We start from the raw sequence: 24933 nt of genomic DNA on the forward strand, positions 1-24933 counted from the left end.
AGTGTTTTCAATCCTGTTCACTCTACATTCGTAATTGTTTTGTTGTTTGTAAAGTTTTTAAATAACTGTAGAATAAAAAATTGACTGACTGACTCTACAATTAATTGTGTCAATGGATTGTAGGTAAAGTGATAGACATATTCCGACTGACATTCTTTACTGGAAATTCAACATCTCACTAGCATGTCCCATTACAAAGCAGAGACATTGGCATTGCTGACAATTGTGAGGGAATTTGGGATTTAGGTAATGAATACTTCCACTCCAAAAAAACATAATGTGAACAACATGTGTTTGTACAGGTGTGTCACAACATCTTACTGACACATCTAATGCAAACACAAATGCATCACACAAGTTTTTAAAAAATGTTCAGAGGACATGTATGTAAATGCATGAGTCCCGAGCTAAGGTTAAGTGACAGTGCAACGTTATCAAGCAATATGGACTGCTCACCTTCGAGTCCAGCGACAATGGGGTCGTTATTCTTGGTGGTCAAGTGGCAGCAGCAACAGCAGGACTTGTCTGGTCAGATTCCAGTCAAAAACAGAAGTTGTAAAAGGAAAAAAAGGTAGTTGTATACCTCATTTCCTGTCCAAGCTGCCAACTGAGGTATTGAGGTTAGCCTGCCACAGTTGTCTTGGCGATAAGGCACATCATGACTGGCTCAGCAGGAACAGTGGCTGGAGTCCCGCCGCCAGCCACTATTTCCAATAGCACCGTCGACGTGGTTGTAGATTTCTTGCAGAGTCAGTGGGACTCGGGCACTCTTTCGTCTATGGTCCTGCCAACATCTAAATAGAGTGGGTGGACCGCCAAGGTGGCAGATAGGCTTTCCGATGGAAAACCAGTTGAGGGACCAATTCCACCAAAACCTGAATCGGATCCTTAATGACAACCTGCTATCATTCAGGTTAAAGCCTGTTTTAACTTGTTTAAATCTGAAAGTGCACCACTTACAGTAAGAGCAGTTATGCACCCAGAACCACTTTGGTATTGAAATCTATTAAAGAGAGACTGTGAATAGGACAATGGAACAACTGACAACATATGTTATAATGGCGGCGCTTTAAGCGATGTGATTTATGGAGAAATTGAAGTCCTTTTTCACTTATGATTATATTAAGGAATGCAATTAAAGAAACCTACATGTTAATGTCCTTTATTTACCGGCATGTGAAAAAGGCATTCTGCCGAAACACATTATGCTTGGTGAGATAAATGTGGCTGTGAACCTGGGGCGTGCTCTCTTTGGCTCTGAAGTGGGGCCTTTTTGTTTGCTACATTTCACCTGCATGCCACTTGCAAGAAGGAGGCACCCATCTCTAAACTGTTCGGCAACATTAGTGGCTTTTGTGGAATATATATATATATATATATATATATATATATATATATTAAAATTAATTCGAAATTGATAATTTAGTAGAGGGTTGTTGGGTAGGCTGTGAATTAGAGTTTTTTAAATGTGAATTGTTATCATTTTTTGTTTATATTTAATTAAGTATAAATTGGTTTATGAGTTTGTTTAATTATTAAATTGAGTTAATATTATTTTTATTTTCTTAATTATAATTATTTTAGCATATAATGTGCTATTATATAATATTTTGGTTCTCAAGATATTGTTATATTATTTTTGATTGTCATGTTTGTTTTTTAGGATAGCAGAGAGGAAAGTAATTTTATTTAAAATACTGTTACTATTTTATTTAAACTTTACTTTTTATTTGTAGTATAAAATGTATATTTGTACAAGTCAGTTTATTTGTTTTATATTAAGTTAATACATTTATTCTTTTAAATATGTCTTAAATGTTTTGGGTTCTTCGGTCTATATTTAAATGCTTTATTTAAAAATGTGTGACTGGTAGTTGTAAACACTCCAAAGTTAAAGGCTTTCCTTGCTGTTGCTTAGATTGGAGTGGCAATAGTAAATCTGACCCCTCTGAAGTCCAACACGTTCCCAACTGTTGCTTATGTCGGAGCAGGAAGTGTAAATCCGACCCCCTCCAAGTGCAGCACTTTTCCTAGTGTTGTTCAGATTGAAGTGGAACTATTGAATCTTACTGCTTCAATCCTACTTTTTTTCATTTGATGGCTTTAGTTGTTTTACTAGATGTTTTTGCTTTGTTTTAAACATTTGTTTTCAAGTAAATATTTTGTTTTAATGTTTATTTTTTACTTCTTTATTATTTCATTTTTATGTTGGAGTTGTATATATTTATAATGGTTTATTATCTAGAGTTTGATATTGTAATTAATTTGTATTAGTTTATTTTGTTATTTATGTGTAAATTATGTATTTAAATGTTTATTTTTATTATATATTTTTATTTTTTGCTTGTAAACTATACATTTTTTCATATATTTTCATATTTTTTTATTATATCTATTTATGAAAAATAATGGCAGTTTTAAAGTTAATACATGTTTTAAATTTCATAATAATGAAAATTCAATATTGTGGCCTTCTATAAATGTTCTGGTGATCTTTTAACTTTGTGTACAAAGTAAATAAAGTCAACATTTCTGCTCTCAGTATTTGCTTGGTGATATTTTTGGCACCAGTATTTTAGTTTGTGATGTTTCATCAGACAACCAGAAAGGAAGAAGTGGCTCCTGTTGGAGTGTAAAATTTAGTAATGTTTTAAGTGATCAAGACGTCTGCATGAGGTGACATTTATATTCACGTTTTAAAAGCCTTACGTTGAGAAAAGCTGCACTGACATGTATTTTAAAAGTGCTCGTGTTTCAATTTTGTGGCGGACACCATCATGACTATCAGAATTTACAATGTGCTAACAAGATTAAAATAATGTAAAAGTATATTTTATACATTAGAGTAACTGTTAGTAGTGAAACAAATTTGAGTTCAAATGTTTAGTGAAAATTTAGTATAAAGATATGTGCGCAGAAAAATAAATGCACTTCCCTGTCATACCTAATGTGATGCTTTAACAAAGATTACGATTTGTAATGAAATGTTTTGCATATTCTGATGATATATCATTAATGCTAAATTTATACTTTTGCGTATTATGAGTGTTTTATAAATAATATTATTAATGCGTTATATTTCTATATTAGCATAAACAGGCCTGAAGACCTCATATTTGCAGTCATGTAAAATTGATGAATCATTCTTCTTTTCCTAACATGAATTTTTCCATTCAGTTCTTTCTTACGAACAGTGAAGGGGCCCATTGTTCAATGGACAAGACTTGTTTCCCAATTACCTTGTTTTTTGGAACATTTCGGCCTGTGGATTAAAATTGTAAAGAAACCGTTAATTGTTAACATCATGTTCACATGAGAACTGTTGAAACCATCTTACACCCAGGGAAGAATTCGTATTGTAGAAAGTGATGTACAAAATTGTCATTGACTGTTGGATTCATACTGAAGCAGGAGATGACTTCAGACCTAACCCGAGAATTCTCTGTCATGCTGGAAGTTTGTTTGGAATTCGACTTCTAATTGAACCTTGCCCTTTTCGCACAATATGGACCCATCAAACTGACCATACAAGCTGTTTTGAGTATTTCTTGTTATTCTAGTATTTCTAGTTAGGGAAGGACTTTGCAAGTTTTGTCAGTCCCCTTAGAGTCTTTGGGCCCTATTATGAGTTTGGCAGACAGGAAATCCTGTCCGCCAAACTGCAGACAGGGTGGCCGCTGCCTATGCGGCAACCTCCCCGCCGGTGTTATTAAGAGTTTCCTGCTAGGTCGGCAGGTGGAAACCTGAGTTTCCACCCGCTGGCCTAGCAGGAAACAGGCTACAGCATTGGCAGCAATGCTGTCACCTGTAGGGTGCACCAGCACCCTTGCAATGTTCACTGTTTGCAAAGCAGACAGTGAACATTGCAATGGTGCTTGCCGGGGGGCGCCCTGCACTGTCCATACCATGTGCCTGGGCAGTGCAGAGCCCCTGCAGAGGCCCCATGCACCTGTTCTCTGCCAGCCTTTTCTAGGCAGTGCTACTGCAATGGAACCACTGGCAGAGAAGGAGGTCGTAATCCCCAGGGCAGACCTGCTGGGGATTAGGACCACCACCAACCTCCAGACCGCCGGGATCTGAAATCCTGGCAGAGATGGCAGCCCGACCACCAGGGTTGTAATGCGGTAGTCCAGACCGCCACACTCATAATCGGGCCCTTGTCTGGTCTTTGTTCTGAGCATTGCTGTTGCTGTTCTCTGTGTAGCCCATGTTCTGCACTTTCCCTGATGGTGCTCCTAACAGACTTTGCAGATGATCTACATGCTTTGCCGATTAAACTGAATTGAATGCTGACCGGCGGAGAGGTATATTCTATTGCAATTGTTATTTTCCCCTGACCTGTGTTTCTTTAGTGGAAGTTGGCATGCTGACACCTGCCTATTTTATTTTTCTTAGTTAGCTTATTTTGCCCGAGGTAGATGATTTTTCAAATTATTTTTGTCTCTCCTTTTGACTTTTGCCCGCCTGGGTTAGGCAGTTCCCATACATGCTTGTCCTAATGCGGCAAGAAGTAGGGACAACCTGTATCTAAATTCTGGTTTCCAAATATTTGTAATTTGATTTGCTGAATGTCTTCACAGTATGATTTAAAGAATATTTCTGTTTCTCAAATCATTTAATTGTTAATATTTATTATTTTTCTTGAATTTCTAACGGTGTTTATGTTGAGTAGATTAAACTTGTTTCATAGATTTAGCCAACCAATGGTCTTTGCAATTTGATTTTCACATTAATTTAAGTGACTTTAGCTTTGTGATTAGAGAAGAAAGCTTTGCAACTTTTATCATTTGGAGTTTTTCTTCTGTGGCCACATGTCATGGTGTATAAATTTGTTGTTGAGTTTGAAACGATTGTGTACGGTTAACCACGCTCCTCACTGGGTCAAAAGATCCCTTAACCTAGGTGAAGCATTTTTTAATGCTGTGAAGGATGAGGCAATTGCATTAACACTCTTGAGACAGGGGTTTGGGCAGAGTCAGAGGTGTCAAAGCTCAAGCCAGAGACAGAAGCTGTCATTCCAGTTTCCTATAATTGGCGTTTATAAGGTCACATGAAGAGAAAATACATCCAATCGTACTAAAAAAATGACAGTGACTGGTATTATTTTGACTTTAATCAGTGCTATTAAGGACTTTCTTGCTCATCAGCTGAACCCCCCCCCCAAGAGGGTTTACTTCTGTAGTAAAGTATTTTGACTTTAATCAGTGCTATTAAGGACTTTCTTGCACATCAGCTGAAACCCCCCCAGAGGGTTTACTTCTGTAGTACAGAGATCTGTCTGTAATCTGAAGTTCTCAGTTTAATTCCAGTTGGATCACGTCCTCATTTCATCATTCAGGGTAATTCCTGTGAGCCAGTAGTATGCATGTAGTAAAAGTGTGTTCTATGTTGCTTGTAAGCCTTCATGCACCTCACAAAACAAGCTGTGTGGGTTCAGCCTGATATGCGCACATGTCGCCCATGTTCAGAGTAACTTGTTTCCGAACGCTGCAGTGGCCTCCACTGCAGCCCAGGATGCATAGCCCTGTTGTTGTGCAACACCTGAAGATTCAGGGGAGTTTAAGGTGAAGAATAGTGTCAGATCTACAAGCATTTGCACTTCACACCGGTGCCTACAAACTGTACTGTCCTAATTGTAGATGCAACTGGGTGGCTTTTCCTATGCAGAAAAAGCCTTGTGGACTTGCTTGGCATTAAATTGCTGCACTGAGACTGAGACTCTTAAAGACTGTCTCCTAAGTAGGAAGTGAGTATTGGAAGTTGTGGTTGCTTCAACTGGCTTAAATACAAATTTGTATTTGGTTTTGCTCCTGACAACATGATGGCGGTAGTCAATGTAAATTTAGAGGCAATGTAGATCTGGCAAAATTGTTGTGGCTTTGCATTTTATGGCACAATCAGGAAACAGCTCACCATAAATCATTGTGTGTTTGTCTGTTGCTCCTGGCCACTGTATCCAGGTGTATATGTTTGCAGCATTTTAGGACAAGCTGCTCAACATTACAGCAGTCAACAGCTGTACACCTTAGCCATAGCACAATATAGAGGTACACTAGTTACATGGTTTGGCTGTTGTGAGTCTAGGAAAGTGTCAATTAGTTTAAAAGACAAAGGTGTGTTTCCTATTTGTCAAATAATGGGTTTTGTTTTTATACTGTAACCCACGCCCCTAATTATAACCTCTTCACTTAGCCCATCCCTGTCTCGGAAAGGAAGTCTAACCTAACTCTCACCTTTAACCCTTCCCCTAAGCCTTCTCTATCATCCAAACCTTTCCCTAAATCTCATCTTTATCCTAAATCTTACTGTAACCCTTACCCATTCTCTAAATGAAAGGAATCACATGACAGCATTTTCTGACTTTTTTAGGACTGCCTAAATAAAACACAAATTATTGTTTATTTTAACAGTTTGGTATTTTTGTTTGATTGGATATAGCTTGTTGCATTTGCCTCCAAATTAGACTATTAGAGATTATTTAAAGTGCAGTTGCTGGTTTGCCTTATGCTGTATAATCACAGTGAAGAATCACAACTTTGAAACCTCTTCAGTTCTTGAGGATCCTTTCCTTCCATCTGATATTCAATTCTGTTGTCCTACTTCCCTTTGTAGAACCAACCCTCCTCCCTCTGCATGCTGGATCTACTGAACGTGGCTCGCGATATAGCACAAGGATGTCAGTACCTGGAAGAAAACCACTTTATTCACAGGTAAATCTTGTAAAGGTTCCAGTAGGTCACCTTGCATGGTTTTATTGACATTTTTTCAAAGAGCACAATGGGGCACACATATACTGGTACTACACTGCAAGTTCAGCGAGAGTGTTAGAATACAGTTATGGTACAAAGCAAGTAACATAAAAATCTGTTGTCAACGACTCAGCTATGGTCACAGGGTATGGTTTAAACTAGAGGGGTATTCTCTGAGAGAGAACTAATGGAGAACTGAGATAAGGTATATGGGGGACCAAGCATGTTTGGAGAAGATCCAGTGTTTGTGGGGTGGTGCTGGTCAGTGAGTGAGGTATGGTATTGTAGAGGTCCAGCTGCTGGGTTGGGAGCAGCAAGGAGTGCAACCTGTTTGAGTCTAAGGGTAGGAGGTAGAAGGAGTGCACCCAGCAAGTGTGTTGTGGGGTCCTGGGACCCTTGGGAAAGCAGAGACGGGGTCATGGTGCCTGTGGTTGGGGTTCTTCCAGTGAGGATGAGGAGTCTGTGGACTCCTGGGACGGAGCGCAAAGTGGGGCCCCCCTCCCCATGTGGGGTCAGCTGGCAGAATTGGTCAAGTAGTGTGTCCCAGACTTTGGAAATGGGTGCTTTGTGCAACCTTCCTAATGAAGGGCTTCACCCTCAGCCTTCCCCCACTTACAAACCTCCCAGTACCATGCTGTCAGCAGTCGTGCCGCCATCGCCCTCCTGTACACTGTCAAAGTCCTTTTTGCCAGTAGAATGGCTAAGGTAACAAAGCTGGTGTGTACATTATGCCGTTTCTGGCATCTGAAAACAACCAAGGCACTGGCTTCCCAGAAGGAGATATCTGGGAGCTCTGTGACTTCGCGGAGGGTCGTGTGTACAAAAGACCAATATGAGGAGAGGGCAGGGGAGGACCAGAGCATGTGGTGCAGGTCGGCGGATGCCGGTCGCCACCAGTGGCAGTGCAAGTGTGCGTAAAAGAAGTAACAGTTGAGTTGATTAGGCGTGAGGTAGGCCTGGTGGAGGATGGAAAACAGTTTTCTTTCAAAATGAGCATTCTGGGAGACTGTCTGTGGGAACTCCAGGGCTTGTTCCCACTTCCTGTCATGCAGCACCCCCCCAAAATCATCCTTCCAGTTGGCACGCTACGTTGTGAGTGGGAGTCAGGTGTGTTCCCTGATCGCCTTGTAAACCCAGGGTATGAGATGCTGCCCAGTACCCATTTGGAGCTAGGTTAGGGGAATGGTGGACTGATGTGCCAGAATCCTCATCTGTAGTAAAGACGTGCGGTCCCCCTTCACCATCCATGGTCTCAGTTCCTTCTCCAAGGTATCCAGCCTCCTGGAGAGCATTGAGTCTGTCCACAAAGATCTCCTCCAAAGCTGGGGCTTTAGCAGGTGAGAAGGTGAGGGGGGGACCCCGTTTGGATTCCGCCTTTTGCATCTGGGTTGCAGAGGGTGGGAGGTTGTTGCCTCCAGTTTTGCCCTGGCAGCAGTGGGGTACTTGTCTGCCCAGTTCCAGGCCTCTTTGGGCTCAGAGAAGAAGATGAAGGTACCATCAATTAGGATCCTTATGCGGGCCGGGAGCAGGAGGAAATATTGAATGTTTAATTGTCACATGTGTTTTATCACTCCCAGAAAGGTGGCCCTCTGTCGCAGCCTGGGTGCAATCTTGAAAAATCATGACTGTTTTGTCCTCCATTTTCAGTGGTCCTTTGACTCTGGCTGGGCATCATGGTCCTTGAAGTGTACAGTTTTGCAAGCATCAGACGTGGTGGGAATCCCGGTGGTGTCTGTCGTGCTGAGACTCTGTGGGCCCTCTAGAGAGAAGAAAGGAGTGAGAACAGAGAGGTTGACAAAGGAGCGGAACGAGTTCTCTAGGAAAGACAGTGGGTCCTGGGCCCTTGATACCTTCAGGCAGACCGATGATTCTGACATTGCTCCTGCAAGAAAGCCCCTCCACATCGTTTGCCCATTCCTCAATGATCTCGACACATCTCTGCAGGTCTTGGACAGAGCATTGGTTTTCCGTTGTTTGTGGTTGCAGTGAGGCCAGCGCCCTTAACCCATCCGCTCACTCTATGTGCTAATTTTCATTTGTTGTCCCAGAGGAACCCAAACTCGGCTGTGAGGGAGACCAGCTTGGACTCCATGGAGGCCTGGGAGCTCTCTATCACTGCCAGGACAGCATCCAACACATCTGCTGCTGGAGGCATGGGGTGTTTTGGGGCCTCTGAGGCCAGAGTATCAGGTACTGCTGTTGGGGAATGGCAAAAGGCGACATTGATGAAGGTGCATTGGAGTGTAGCCGGCCCATGTCTGCAGGTTCTGGTGTGGTGGAGAGTAAAGGAAGGGGTGAGCTAGGACCAACTCGAAGGTACTTGACTACATGCTCCAGCTTTTTTCCTGTGGTGCTATATGGGGGGACGGCTGTGAGAAAGCAGAGAGATCAAGACCCCTAAGATCCTGTCTGTCCTTCTGGGCACAGTGCTGCAGGACAACTATACAGAGATGTCAAGGGCCTCTCCCTCCAAGGGTGCAAGTCAAGGGCAAATGTCTCCTGACACTCCTGTGGGGCTGTCAAGCTTAGCCTCTACTCTGGGTGTTCCTTGTCACTGTTTCATGCTGGTGTAGACCTTTCCTCTCAGTCCTTCTTACCCAGTATTGAGCCAAGGACCTGCACGGGCTGTAGGAGAGTGACACTCAAGCTGCAAGCAGTGATCCTCAACACTGTATGAATCGCAGGAGGCATCCCTTCACTGGTGCTCAGACACATCCAAAGTGTACTCCAAAGTGCTTGAAGCACAAAAAGTATGAGTGCTGGGAGGCACCAACCTCTGCCAAGCTGAAAGCACCTAGGCATACAATTTACCCCTTTGTACCTGACAATTTGTCCCAGCATGGGCCTGTTGTGATGGTGGAGGGGAAGGCCTTGAAGCACCCATTGAGCTTGGTTCACACTCAGCAGATAGCTTCTGAAGAGAAGGCAACTCGGGAAGCAAGCAATAAGCCACAGCTGAAAAGGAAGCACAGGAGGAATGACTGTCCTATTGTTCAGACACATCTAAAACCTACTCCAAAGTACAAAAGGAAGCAGAAGCAGCAGGAGATGCCAGTTTCTGCCAAGTTTGATCCTCTGAATACTCTGATCCAGTCCTTTTGAGAGGTCACCTCAACACTTGACGTAACACTTTATGAATAATGTATTAAGTAATATATGATTACAACACCTGGTTTTGGGTCCACTTCTTTAGGAGAAGGAGTTGGTCCTGGCTACTTCAGCACTTCATTTGGACCCTCAGGAGCCTGTCTCTTCAGGATAGAGTTCCCAGTCATTGTCCCTTCATTCGGAGTTGTGAATTCAGTTGCTGTGCCAGCTGCTTCAGCACAGAAATTGGACACCTAGCCTCCTTTTTCTTAAGGGCCAGTAAGAGACCCCAGCTGTTCCTCCTTCTAGGATTATGGACTCATTAATAGGCAGGTTGAATTCTTCCAATCATTCAGACAAGGTGTTGCTGAAGGAGCTATCACAACCTTTCTATTTGCCTGTGGATTTAGTTCCAGAATGTGCTTCCATGCTGTTATCCTTTTTTCCTTGGACTCCTTCCCAGATGCTCTGAGGGATAAGTTGAAGGCCCGAAAAATGAGACAGCCTCTTTGCTCAAAGTTCAGTTCCAGTTCCTGCAGTCCTCCTGGCAGCTCATAAGGCTTGGGGATCAGTCTGCAACATAAAGGCCAGGCTCAGCCAGCAGCTGTAGCCTCAGACCATATACCTGTCTGGATCTCAGTCCACCTCAGTGCACCTTCTCTTCCTTGGAGTGATGACTCTTGTGTGGATCTGCTTTTATTTCCTGCAGAAGGGGACTGCCATGGAGAGCCAGACAACAAACTGGACACTGACCACAAACAGGACACTGACCACACCGCTGGTACCAGTAACCACAAGGACTTGCATCTTGCCAGGGTTATCATGCAGCCATTGCTAAAAAGCTGGAGGCACTGATCAGTGCAACACCAGCACCCCTTTCAGAGAATGAGGGCATTCATGCCTTATTGGTCATAGTAACTCCACTACCAAGACCAGCCCTAGTAATGAGCCTGTTGTCCTCAAGCGTGAATAAAGCCTGGGCCAGTGCATGACTAAGCTCTACCTTGGAGAAAAGTAGGAAGTCAGAAGAGAATACTGTGAAAGCCCCATCCAAGTGATCTTTCCCATAACTTATAGAAGGAAGAGTTGGGAGCTGATAAACCTAAACTGAATTAACTGTTTCCCAATTGATAGAGATAAGACATTTTTGCACAGACACATCACTATAAGTATTCAGAGCAATATTTTGACACTATCTTTTCTGTCAGTATTGGCATGCTCTGTTTAAAAGAGTAGACTTTAGAGTTTCATAAATCCTCCCTTTTAGAGTTAATGCACCAGATGCTGTGTTGCCCACATCAACATCGTCCTCTACAATGGTGAAAACAATCTACTAGGGCGCCACTCCTACTGCCAGCATTACTCACATTGTGTAACCAAATCAAGTTGCAAAGTGTGTTTTGCGGCTGCCCAAGAAATTGCAATTAGATAAATGAATAACAATATTTCTGCAAAAGACAGCTTCTCATTAAGTAATTAAGTTAAACATAAGCAAGCCTCATCTGAACTTGGGGTGTATCCTAAGCCAAGGCAAAACTTTTTTGCATAGATTTATACAGAAGGCTGTAATATTACCATTCATTATAGCAGAGCAGTACACAAAAATTGGTTTTAGATTGGCTAGGATAATGTTCAAGACTGATCTTTATCTGGATTGAAAAGGCTCCATTATTAAAGATTTGCCAGCACAAAATGAACAGATGACATCCTCAACCTGACACAGTAGCTGCACACTCCATCTCATACTTGAGGTATTGGTAACACCAATATCTTTTTATTACAAATTTATGGATGCCCTTTGGGTGTGATATCGTTATTACTATAATACTCTTGAGGTTCTGCTGCCTCATAGTAAGATGTTTGATAAAAGAATAGGCTTTTGTACTAAACTTCCCTATAATGTCCAAAAAACACTGTTTACTGCTTTTGGATATTCTTTTTAGAATTAACCTATTTGCAATTAAATTGGTTAGGGGATTATTATCTGTTGAAAACTACTTTCCCAAAACGCTTTACCATTGTTTTATGTAATTCATTTTTAGCTGATGGTAAACAGATTTACTTTATTGACAGTAAATTGTTTTAGACACTGTATTCTGTCTTTATCATTTTGACGTTTGTCTTGCTGCATCTCTGCACCCGCCCAAACTCTAATTTAAAGTAAACCTTCACCTACCTCACCGAAAAGCAATATGTGTACTTTTAAGAATGTTCTGGACTGCTGCTTAATGGTCCTCTTGACAAGATTGTTGTGAAAGCTTAACATGATCTATAAGCATTTTTTAGCATCATGGCCCCTCTGTCAGCTAGATAGTTTTCTAACCTACAAAGTGATACCTCCTTAGTTTTAATACTTTCTCATTTCACCCGATACCATATAAAATGTATAAAATACACAGTCCCAGATTCAATGTTGTTGGTATAATTTAGTCCACTACATTACCTTTATACCTTGTTTTCATTTTTAAATGTATTGTTCTTTGTTTTCATCATTGTATCACTCTACTGTTTTGAGTAGAGTTGTTCTGAAACTGCCCATCACTATAGTAGGGACATGTGGGATAGGCCTTCTACCATAAAGGTGAGCACTGATGCAGTTTCCTCTGTTGCTGTGTAGGGCACATCTGAAATTAGTTTTGGGTTGGGTGCAATGGTTAAGAGGTTTGCAAACTTAAGAAATCATCTGACTTGCACCTTCACATAGTTTTTGTCTTCGTCTGCAAACATCTTGGAGCAAGTAGCTTGCACAGTTTGATAAGAAAATAAAGCTTGGGCAAGCCAAAAAAGCTGGCTTTTGAAATTGTTCTGTAACAGTTGAGCACAGTTGTGTCTGTTGCTCGCCGCCATCCTGGAAGAAAATTCCATAGAGCAGCAACATCATGGATTGCAATAATATGGAAGCTCAGAGCGGGGCTCCATTGCTAAACAGGCTATATTAGCATTTGTAGAGTTAAGCTACCACCTCAAATAAAAGTTTGGAAATGAGTCAGAAGGTGAATTTTGCATTGTAATTGGAGAACTTACAACAGCAAACTATTACATAGAAGATACTGTTGACAAAGAGACAGTATTTTTGTTCCATCTCTAAACAAGCATTTGGAAGGCCAATAGGTCTGGCTTTAAAGGACTCTTGTAATGTAATGTGAAGCATTACAAGTAAATAGCTATGCATTTGTGTGAAAACAAAGAACTGTAGAATTATTTTGGTATGGGTTAAAAAGTCAGTTGACTGTTGCATTGTCGTGCCAGGCTTAAAAATCCACGTAGGTTAACAACTACTCAGCTCTCATTTGTGCTATTGCCAGAGGAAAACATTATAAATGATCTGGTGATCTAAGACACTTTAATAGCACTCAAATGTCATTGAGTGCCCCTGAAAGTTCAACCTTAGGCAGACAGATAAATAAACAAATGGATCACAGCTGCGTAGAAGGCAAGCACTTTTGTGTGGAAGCACATAATGTCTGCCCAATCAAAACATGTAATCCTTGCTCTCAACATGTGGGCAAAACCAAACCTCCTCTCTAGTGATGCTAACATAATTGTCTGGTGACAGCTGCTCTGTCAAGCCAGACCATAAAACACGATGCTTGAGCATGTCTATGAACAAACAAACCTAAATCCAACAAAATATCATCACAACAAACAAGTGAAACAATGAATGTACAAGGGTGGTTGGTTAATAGCAGTGTGGAGGTTTTACCTTATCCTATCATAAAAATTGATGAAGAGCTGGGCCATTCTCTCGAAATTTGGTTACCTGATTGACCTTTCTTGTCAAGGCAAGAAGTGGTAGGAGTTAGAACCATTCAAAACAATTTCCAATTGACAGTGTAACACATTAGGCTACACAATGAGGACAAGGAATCAGGAATAAGGTTAATGAGTTTTATAACAAGTTAATAGTCATGTTAATATAAATCAGTCTAAAAAATATGCTGTACAGATACAAGATTACAAAAAGAAACCAAATCTCCTGAAGAAGTTTAGGCAAATCAGCATGAGGCAAACCAGAAGTTCAGTTACAGAAGTACAGAATATTAGCAATAAAATTTGGTGCTCAAAGAAAAGTCTTTAATCTTCTCTCCTAAACATGATGTTTAAAGTCAGCTAGCTTAGGACCTAAATAAATCAAAATTAGTTAATCATAAAGAATATCAAAAAGTCAGGAAAATGTTGAAAAAAGAGGAAAATTGATATGTGCTTGCGTAGCAGGGAAGGTGTCAGCATTTCAGAAGCTCGGTCGAGTCTTTTAGAGAAAACATTAATTGTTAATTTAAGGGGCAAAAAGGGAAAGCATAGAGGCCTTCACCTCTCAAAGTCCAAAGGAATTGTCTCACATCAACCTGTAGAGGCACTAGTTAATACAACATGAATCTTCTAAACAACAGCCCTCGTTTACGCCATCAGGGGTTCCATTTTCCTTTCCATTCTCATGTTGTGAACTGCAAAGTTTGTGGATTCTCCCAGACAAGTCCTGAGAATGCCATTGGCCTTGGACACCTGTAAAATTGTGTTGTCACAAAATCCATCTGTCCAACAACATAATCACTGTCAAAGTTGTCAGATGACTTCGCCAAATAGATCAAGCATGTTTGTCTGGACATCTATAGCATTGATGGAGCATTAGTTTAAAGTCAAATCAGTCATTACGCCTCTCCTCACGGCACAGGAACCATTATTAATGCACTGTTTCTTGAGGGGCAGAGGGGCTAAACTATTGGACTACAAGCCCAGGGAGGAGACAGAGGAGCTCGTTCATCTCGCCAGCCGGATGCTTTCATCAATCCTCTCCTCTCCCAGCGGTGCAGGATGTGCTTATCGCACACTGTTTTTTGAGGGACAGAGGGGATGAAGAGCTGGGCTACAAGCCCCAGGAGGAGGCAGGAGAGCACATTCATCACATCGGTCGAGCGCTTTCATCAAGCCTCTCCTCGCATCAGAGGACACACCCAGGCACAGCATGCGTCTTTGTCCGTCATTGGCTGGAAGAGGCTGGGCCATTCCGTGCTCTGTTTAATTAACAGGTATTTCACTTTGAACAATCTTTGTTAGGCCCAACTATCAGTAGGTTTTATTGCAGACCCCTTACTGTTTTGATGTGGTTCTGGTCAATTTGTACAACAATGTCTCTGACTCTCTTGTAACCACCTTAATTGATGATATGGAGAGCAACTTAGTAACCTTCCTAGCCATAATAAAGAGGCATTCATTGTTTGGGATGGGAATTTCAACACGAGGCTGTGTGGGAAAACTGATCCCTCTTCTTGTGGCCGTGAGACATCGACTAGGGACGAGTACATACATTGTCAGCACACACCTTTCGGAAGGCCTTGAATAGATGGATGATTTTTAGGTTTTTGATTTTCGCTAATGAATGTAATCCCTTGGGTGCCTCCTCCCCACACTACTTATAATGGTGCACAAAAGGGACGCGCAATCTAATATATTCTAGTGACCCAGGATTTAGCCAATCTTATAATAGATTATAGCTCATCAATCTCATGTATCAGTAACTCTAATCCACTTACCCTAGTGTTGGACCTGTTGGACCTAGAGCTTTTAGTTTGCAGGATTATACACTATTTTGGAAGATTGTTAACCACCCTTTTCTTTACAGGGTATAATAAACCCTCTAATGATTCTGTTTCTCCAGGGGAGGCATGGGTTGCTAGCTAGAATATTTTTAACCTGGTCAACAGAGATCTCAATCAAGAGGGTGAAGGGATAGTTTTTGGTAACCTGGAGTTGTATTCCAACTTCTCGGATTCTATTGAAGTCAAGGATGTAATGGCTAACCATAGGCAGAGTGTAAGGGGGAAAGCTCCCAGCCCTGATGGTACCCCCCTTGACCTCTTTAAAGATAATATTGCTCTGTGGGCCCCTATTATAACCAATGTTTTTAAAGCTACCAGCAGGGTAGATCTTATTCTTACATGGAAGGAAGAGGTAGTGATCCCCATCTTTAAGAAAGGGGACAGACATTATCCTTGCTACTACTTTCCAATTTCCCTTCTAGATATCTCCTTGAAGATCCTTAGCAGGTAAACTTGAGGATTATCTGGATCATTAACCAAGTATGGGTTTCGTCCCGGGCTAGGGACAGTCAAGCAATGCCTGAATCTTCAGCTGGTCATTGGCAAGTATGCGAAGGCAAGGAGAGGTTCCATTCTCCTAGCGTTTATGGACCTCTCCTCAGCCTTTGACACAGTTAATAGATCTAAGCTCTGGGGAATTAGAGCAAGGATGGGAATTGACCAGGCCATAATTGGCTTGTTGCAGAGAAACCATTGGGAAAGACCTCCCCCAAAGTGCAATCAAGTGCCTACCCCTTCTATTGTAGGCCAAGGATGCATTTTTTATGTCAAGAAATGCTAACAGTTTACATTGTCTCTTGGATTCCTCTTATAGTTTTATTGGGGGGCTTGGTTTAAAAAACAATCTTAGTAAATCTTTTGCTATGAGCATAGGCCCTAAAAATGTTAAAACCTGAACATTCCATTTGGGTGGTACTGAAATTTATAAGGTCAAGACTTTTAATTATCTTGGTATCCCTCTTGATCGCAATGTAAATTGGCATAGCCTATTTTCCAATAGGGTTATTCAGTCCCAAAGAGCGGTGAAGGCAGTATTCACCTTTGCGCACCGGCTAGGGCATATGCCAGTGTGCCAGATGATTAGCATTTACAAAAGTAAGTGGATTGCTGTAGCTTTGTATAGAGCTGGGATGTGGGAATATACATTTACTGGCCCACTCCAGAAGGTTGAGGAGAAGTTTTAAGAAGCCTTATTGTTGTCCCTCAAGCTACCTCTCCCTTTATGTGCCACTCAGAGGTGAGTTTGTATCCCCCGGAGGATAAGATTAAGTTGGATCCTGTGTTACTCAGGATCAGAATTTGGGGAGGAAAGGGGCTTCACCCTCTAAGGATGTAATAGAAGTCTGCATTTCCCTGAATCATGCTTTGGCATTCCCTTGGATCAATTGTATTAAAGTGGGTTTCTCAGATCCATCTTTCAACTCAAGAAATATAAAGCCAACTGTTATCTCCCAGGTGAAAGAGGGATTCAGGGAAAGCCAACGTAGCCCCTATCAGGCACAATTTGACAAATTAGGTAGCAGTGCCAATTATAATCCCATCAAAACACCACTTGCCTGTGAATTTTATTTGATTTCTAGTTTTAATGCAAAAAGTACAACCTTGCTAAATTGCCCTTGTGACCACATATTGAAGCAAAGCACTATGCACTTTACATTTTTTTTTCATTTATATTCCCAAACCCAGAAGTGTTTTTCAGACCAATTTTACGTTCATCCAAGATTAGATTAGAGAGGCATTTTTTTTTTCCCAAAATTGTGTGATTTAGATCTCTGTGTAGCTGTGTTAAATTTGGATCGCTGTGCAATGAGGATTACAAATCAGCATGGGGCTGTGTAATGAATTTTGCTATATGGATTCTTATGGTTTTATCTAGTGGGTCTATGACTCGTTTTTAAGATTGTTTGTTATTAATCTTTCTGTGGAATTTTATGGGTGTATTGTTTTATCTTGTGCTTTTATGGCTTGAGACTAGCCAAATAAAGAATATGTGACTGACTGACTGAATAGAGTTAACACTCCGTTTCTCTATGTTTCTCATCGAGGTCTCTTTCTCAGGCTCTTGATCACTAATACAGTGTAACATCTATTCTTAAGCTAACAAATTATGTGAACTTTCCTGCAAAGTAAAAGACATGCAAGCAGAAATGGAAAATAACATTTCATGTCAAAAGAAATTCAGGCCTAGTCATGTCAAGTTTAAACGTATAATTCAATGGTGCACATTTAATATGTGTAAGTTGTGCACATATTACTATAAATATATGAGAATGTCAGTAAATTAATTCAAATTAAGCTCATATCACAGTTTAGGTAAAAGCAATGCAACTTTGAACACAAGTATAAATGCAACTGTGAACTACATTCTAAATGCAAATGTGAAAATATTAGTGCACACTTTTACATGAACTCTTCTCGTTTTTAAAGTAAATACAACTCAATAATGTGAAGATGGTTTCTATCTCATTTCAAAAGACTACATTTCATTTAAGAGGGTTAAGGCACACAGAGTGTATGATATTCTAGTTCTACAGTGAATGCACTCCAGTATTTAGTTCAAGTGCAACACTTTACATTAATAACGTTGGAATACACAAAGTAAGCAGTGCTAAGTTCAAATATATACTGCATATATGTGGCGTGTAAATGTGGAGCCAAAATTACACTGCTCCAATATAAAGATAAAGCCCTAAACCAGCAATTGAAAGTTCAATGTGCCTGTAAGTTAAAAACATCAGTTTACAGGCTCCATATCACAGGAACACAATGAGACAATGAAACCGTTCATGAAATGGCATGAACTTGATGGACAGCCCAGCCAAACAATGGAAAACCATGAAAAACAAATGAAAGATGATTTCCTAAGGAGGCTGACCCAAGCTCACTCCCTCTCTGTACTTCTTACTATATTTGTTGATGAACTAAGAACACAAGATCTATTCACAACTAAGGCTATCTACAACTAGACCTTGAAAGGGTAGATTTTAAAGTATTCACTGCTAAAAGGAGCTGCAAAGGAGCATCTGTTGGATTAGCGCCATTTGACAAGCATCTCCCACCAAAGCCCTTACCCCTGGCATGACTTGGCTCCTCCCATCACCCCGTCCACCACCCCCTGCACATTAAAGATCTTCCTCCACAGCTATATCTGAGCAATCCTACTTTCTCATGCACCATACCCAGAGCCCCTATCATGCTACCCCTTCTACCCAGCTCCTTCTCTTCCACACCTACTTGCAAGCCATTTCCAGTCGCAAAATTTTCCAAACTTTATGGGCATGGGTCGAAGATAGCCCAGTTGTACAGGCCGCAAGTGGTGAAGCTTTACCTCTGCAATGTCAGAAAATCTTTACCTGCTTTTGTCAGGTGTCCCTCTGATGCTTTTCTGATGGTCTAACAGCAAAGTGGCTTTTTCAATGCAGAATTGCACCGCATTTATCAAAGTAGTATTCTGCGTTCATGATCTAAAGTCAAAGTGGACCCAATGTCTCTAGGGTTTCCAACTGAGGTGTGTGCAATGAACACGTGTGTTGTGACTTGAATTGCTGCTATGCTTCCTCTCCTTAGTTACCAGTTCCCTGCTGCTCAGTCAGTGTGAGTGTGATGTAATAGAATGTTGATGAGTCAGGAAAAAGGTCAGTTAGAGAGAGTGGGCTAAGCAGCAAGGATGCTGCTCCTAGTTTTAAATAGGCTTTTACCATCTTACTTATTACCTGTAACTAAGGCTTTGTTCTTCACAAAAACTTCATCATAAAACCTGTTACCTGCCTACCAAGGATCTATCTTTGATTGCAACAACATCACACAAAAAGCACATGATTTTTTTCTTCTCCTTTTTTTTCATTATCACTAATTCATACATCTACCAGGTGTTATAATCATTTACACCAAGTGATGCAAGTCATTACATTAGCTGCAAGTTCACCCAGCACGTTTGTTTCTTCTCCCTGCAGGGACATTGCTGCCAGGAACTGCCTCCTTACATGCCTGGGCCCAGGACGGGTAGCAAAAATAGGAGATTTTGGAATGGCGCGGGACATCTACAGGTAAAATATTGCATGGTTAGGTACCAATGCAAAATGGCGGTTTGTGTAACATTGAGCAGGAGTTGCGGATGCGTAGAAGGAAGAGACAGTGACAGAATCATAGATGGTATAGACTGTCATGCATTGCTTTCAAGACACACGTTCTCTCGCCAGACATGGCCTAAAATAACTTTTTGTTTTGTGATAAATCTCTAATGTTTTTACTGAGCTTCTTGCTGACTTTCAATTGAGCCTAGAGTGTACACATTGGTCCAGTGTTACATGGTCTAAAATAGAACTGTCAAAAAGCACTAAAATACAATATCTAGAACCAGACACATATGTTTAGAGGGGAATGGAGGCATGTTTTGCTTCTTTTTGTCTTAATGGCTCCAGTCCCATAGGTCCACGCACTATTTAACCCACCCCTTGCTTTTTGCCTTATCATGAATGGGGGATCCCGCAGATTTTATCAACTTTTGATTGATTTTACATATGAAAGGCTTTGCATCTCTTGCCCCAGGCATGTTTTAATATGGACACAGTTTAAAAAAATATCTCTATACAATACATACTTTTTGTAAAATCTAAATCAACTCGAGATTATGGTTTGACATGTTCTGGATTTGGCATTTTAAATTATGTAAATGATGGTGTTTTCTCTGCCACTTTATTGGCCACCTATATTTTTCTTAATGATGTGTGCTTCATTTTGTGGGACAAACCTGATGTTATTTGTGTCTGTGGTGATGTGTAAAATCTTGATCACCTTAACAAATTGAGGCGGGGTGGAGGGGTGAGACATGTTGGTTTCTATCCACGAAAGATACCAGTGTAAATAAAAACAAAAAAGTCCTGGACTGTGAATCAGAAGGATGGGTCAGGCCGTCATTCGGAGGGTGACAGCTGGAGACACGCTCTCACTGATATTTCTCCTTCTGCGTTTTGAGACTGTTGTCAGAGTGCCTTGAGATTTGTGAAGGACACAGAGCACTAGATGAGTAGCTTGGTTAGTGTGATAATGAGGTACAGAAGTAGGCTCCAAATTGGCTTCTTTAAATACCGCACCCCATATAGAATTACCACTCAGAGACATATAGCTCCATGATGCTCGCTCATCTCAGCGCTACAGACCGTAGATCAAAGTCCTGTAGCACGAGTCCACCTGTCCTCCATGGTACCCGTGTTACAAAATTGATGAATGTGATAGCATCTATGTGGATAAATTACCAAATAAATGATTATGGCAAAAGCAGCAATAAATATAGTTGTAAATAAGGGAAATCAAACATATCACTTTCCAGGAACACTAAATAAATGATGTCAGACATTCAAAGTGGTGACAGCATTGGCGACAGACCTGAATGGAAAGACTATCTTTTCTCTTCCTATTGTTTCCCTGCCTGTCTAAAACCAGCTTGTCACTGCTCAGTACCACGCATGCTCAGGCCAACCCCAGTACGGCCACTTGTCAGTACAATGGTACTTCCCTTTGTCACTTTCTTTGCTCTGGATAGCAAAGACATCAGAACGCTGTACCTGCTCCCAACGGGACATCTTCTAAATGTACAAAGGTGCAATCCAGTAAGAACAGTCAATTGCATGGACGCCCCAGAGAGGAGTTGAGATTCAAGGAAGAGGAGGTAGTGGAAACACAAGGCTTGAATTACCTGTGGGAAGTGGCCTGCACCCTTTCTGCTAGAAAGGGGTGAGGTTACCAATGACGTGGTAAGGGAGTCATGGGCCTAAATGCAAGAAACTAACAAGCATTGGCAAAGCCAATTGGTTTCAGTAATCCGAGAGCTATAAGCATTGTCAATGTTAATGTCTTTCAGCTATGTGTTATGGAGTGGGGTGGATGTATGTGGTGTGGAGTGGAATTATGTGGGTTGGATTGGAATTGTTTCTTGTAGAATAGTGTGGTGTGGGATTGTGTGGTGTTGAATGGAGTTATAGGTAGTGAAATTATGTGGCATGTGTGCAGTGGAATTATGTGGATATGAATTACATGGTATTGAGTGTACTGGAATTATGTGGAGTGGGATTGTGTATCATGGAGTGTAATTATGTGCAGTGCTATTGTGTGTTATGGAGTGGTATATAGAGGGGTGGAATTATGTGGTGTGGTGTTAAATGTTGTGACGTTCGCTGGGAGGGCTAAACACAAAAAGAGGCTCTTTGTATAGCTATGAGTTTAGCCATCCTCAGTGAAAATAAAGGGGCCCTCAAAAGCACAGCCACGGGTGTCATGCTGGAAATGTAGCCTGCAGTACAGCATGAAAAGAAGCACTACAAGTCTCAGAATGCCAACTGCTCATGGCTAATCAGCTAGGACTGAGTGAAGGAGTAACAGGGCTTGAGGTATCTTGATTGTACTGAGACCTACATTTGTGGCACAGATGGCCGAAGGTACAGACAAACGGGGAGGAGGGTGAAGGCACTCAGCACAAAAGAGACCGACACTTGTGACACTGACAAAGAAAGGTGCGGGGTAGTAACAAAGTGTCTCGAACCTACATCCCAAACCATTCATGAAATAGTCAAAGAAGCAGCACTAGACCCAGTGCTAAAGTTTATGGAGTGTCTTCCATCCTTTATCTGTAGCTTAGCTCTCCTAACACTGCGTCGCATAATACAATGCACTGAAGTGCACCATGGGAGGTGAAGAAGGAGCAGGGGTCAGACCCCCACATAGAGAACTCCACTAACCAGTCAAGCAGGGCTGGCTCCTGCTAGGACTCCAGGGTTAAACAAACAGCCTGGATTACAGGATTGCTGCTATGAAAAGAGGCAGCTGCTCACTAACAATGCATTCACACGAATTAAAATGGAAAAATAAGAAGGTGGCGCACCGCACTTACTATGTGCAAAATGAGCGAGCAGTAGAGTACGTTCTTGATTCCCCTTTAGGGCAGTCTGAGTGAGATTCACACACAGGACTGCTCTACCGCCTGCACACGAGAAAGGAAATAACATACAATGGCCTCCCGGCCTCGGTACACGTCTCACAGGAAAGCTTTGACTTGTCAACTGTGTAGTGTTGCTATGACAAGAGACAAAAGCAACACCAAGACATGAACAAAAAAATCCACTCACATTAAAGTCAGACAAAGAAAAGTAAACAGGTGCCCTCAAAAAACAACCTCTGACATATGATTCCAGGCTATGAATCCACAGCAAATGTGAGGAGATAATAACAAGATTTACAGGCCTATTTACAGAGGCGCTCGGAGCCAAACGCAAGCGCTCATGTGAACTGCTCTTAGACAAAGAAAAAAGTAGTTCCTACAACAGATGCTAAAATGGTTACCGGTGGACTGCTAAAGTACTTGGTCCCTGCTCTCAAGGAGGGCTAAACACAGGAAGAGGCATAACACATGCATGCCATTCACAAATGGGAAAAAAGAACATGAGAGCGACAATGGAGCCAGCGAATGGGAAGCCTATGGACGGGCTGGAGCCCACAAATGTCTCAAAGAGATAGCGCAAGTGTTGTCTAGCTGAGACATAAAAAGTGCCCCTGTGCCCATCTCTTTGGTAGTAAAAGACAGAACTAGGCCTGAAGAAAATGACCTGTGGGATTATTAATTAATATACAAGGCCCAAGGCAGAGTACATGTGTTTAGGGATTAGTTGTGCCTATCTACAACAGTACAGTTGAAGATTGTGGAACGGATTATGCTACTTTGCAATACATGTTTTTCACTTTTGTTAGATAAATTATTGTCTCTCTTTATCTTTATGAAGGATCAGTTTATTTCCAATCATAACTACCGGCTTTGTACAAAAAAAGGGTATAATACACATAGATTACATTTGGAAAAAGTGGTCGGAAATTGCTCACTGAATTCAATCTTAATTTGCGAACCAATATATGTAATAGGTGGGCGCCAAATCGCATGGAATCGTAGAACGAGCTGCTCAATTAATATTCATTAGGCATGTTACAATTTGCAATTTGCTTGCCTCTGTCCATAGTCACAGGGATGGTGGCCTCCAATGGTCAGAGATTGAGTCTAAATATAGAAGTTTTTTTTGTAAATGTAACCTGTTTTCATGAAACAAGACTGCATTAAAAAAATCATTTTTACATTTTAAAAGGTTTAAATGACAGGTGGCAGTGGCTTCTTGCAAGCAGTGATTCATAAATCAATATCTAAACCCATTCACCAATCCAGTAAATGATTTTATTAAATTACAAAAATGCTTTTTAACACTTGCAAATCTCTGATTTAGCAAATGGGAAAGGTTGCTACTCTTAAAAAGTTTTGTACGTCAACCCAAAATTATATAATTTATTTATCTGAAATTAAAACCAATTTTTTTTCAAAAGAGACATTGATCAATAAAACAAGAAAGGCTAACAGGTGTGTGGGCAAGAATGATGTAGACATTAACATTTCAGAAATTCATTAAGAAGCAGTGAAAGAGAACAGGTGGGCTCTTGTTTATACGAAGCAGAACTAGAGAGAGCAAAGGGAAAATCAGGGAGGCGATGACATCATTGAGAAAAGATGCAGAAAAGTGAACGGAAGACAACATCAGTGGACAGAGTTGTGTCTTTGACCACGCTTGACCAGGGTTTACTTCTTTGCATTCAATTACAGTTGTATTTATTCCCTGTGTAGTTTCCACGACCCTTATCGTGTGAATGGGGCCGGATGGTGTTCATTTAACTGGTGGTAGAACAACTGTTAAAACTTTCCCAAATAAGTTTAAAATAAAGTATTTGGCAAGAGGCGGAAATCCCAATGTTGCAGTGAAGTGTAGGGTTTTCTCTCAGTAGAACACAGAGGGCTTCTTCCGTACTTTCTGCAGTATGTCCCCAATGCTTGGTGACTATTTTAGCAATTCTGGAGACGTTACTGTGCTTACTTTTCTTTTTTAACTTTATTATAGACATCACTCGCGACACTGCCTCAGTGCCAGGTGTTGCATCTACCTTTATGACTCCTGGAGTGTTTTTTCTCAGAAACCTTGCAATCAGTCTAAATTTTCCAAGTAAATGTTTGCGCATGAGTGATCTTTGGACAGCCAAAGGTTCCAGGACGTCAGGAGTTTTTATCATCTTCGGCCTAGTTTCCATGGTACTGCACATTTCCACTTAAACAGTATTACACCTCTCACAACGTTTTGTGAACTCTGAGGCCTTCAGGGAAGTTTATTATCAAGCGGGTAGAAGCACGCTGTACAGGACGCTTACTTCTTTAGGTGTGTAAATTACATGGTGCACCTTGAAGCAGGTCGGTTATATACAGTAAACCAGATTTTGGGAGTCATTGCCATAATTCTTATTATCCCTTCCTAGGTCTGCCGTTAACCAAGACCTTTTGAGTTTAGTAATATTAATTGTATAATCTACTTACTCATAGGGGCTTTCAACCAGCGCTCTTCATCCATTGGACTGTTATAGTGTCATTCACATTTTTCTTTCTCCCGGAACAGCACGGGATGACAGGTCAGCCCACTTCGCCA

At 41.2% G+C, this 24933-nt stretch overlaps 1 protein-coding gene across 1 annotated transcript in view; it reads left to right on the top strand.

Annotated features, from left to right (window-relative positions):
- The window catches only part of ALK (ALK receptor tyrosine kinase), a 2590648-nt gene that overhangs the window by 2500659 nt on the left and 65056 nt on the right, over positions 1-24933 (top strand). The window contains exons 24-25 of the mRNA XM_069233821.1: positions 6613-6710; positions 19387-19479. Coding sequence (XP_069089922.1) covers positions 6613-6710; positions 19387-19479 — 191 coding nt within the window. The remainder of the gene's footprint in view (positions 1-6612; positions 6711-19386; positions 19480-24933) is intronic.

This window comes from Pleurodeles waltl, chromosome 5 (assembly GCF_031143425.1).
Source record: "Pleurodeles waltl isolate 20211129_DDA chromosome 5, aPleWal1.hap1.20221129, whole genome shotgun sequence".
In the NCBI taxonomy this organism is placed as follows: domain Eukaryota; kingdom Metazoa; phylum Chordata; class Amphibia; order Caudata; family Salamandridae; genus Pleurodeles; species Pleurodeles waltl.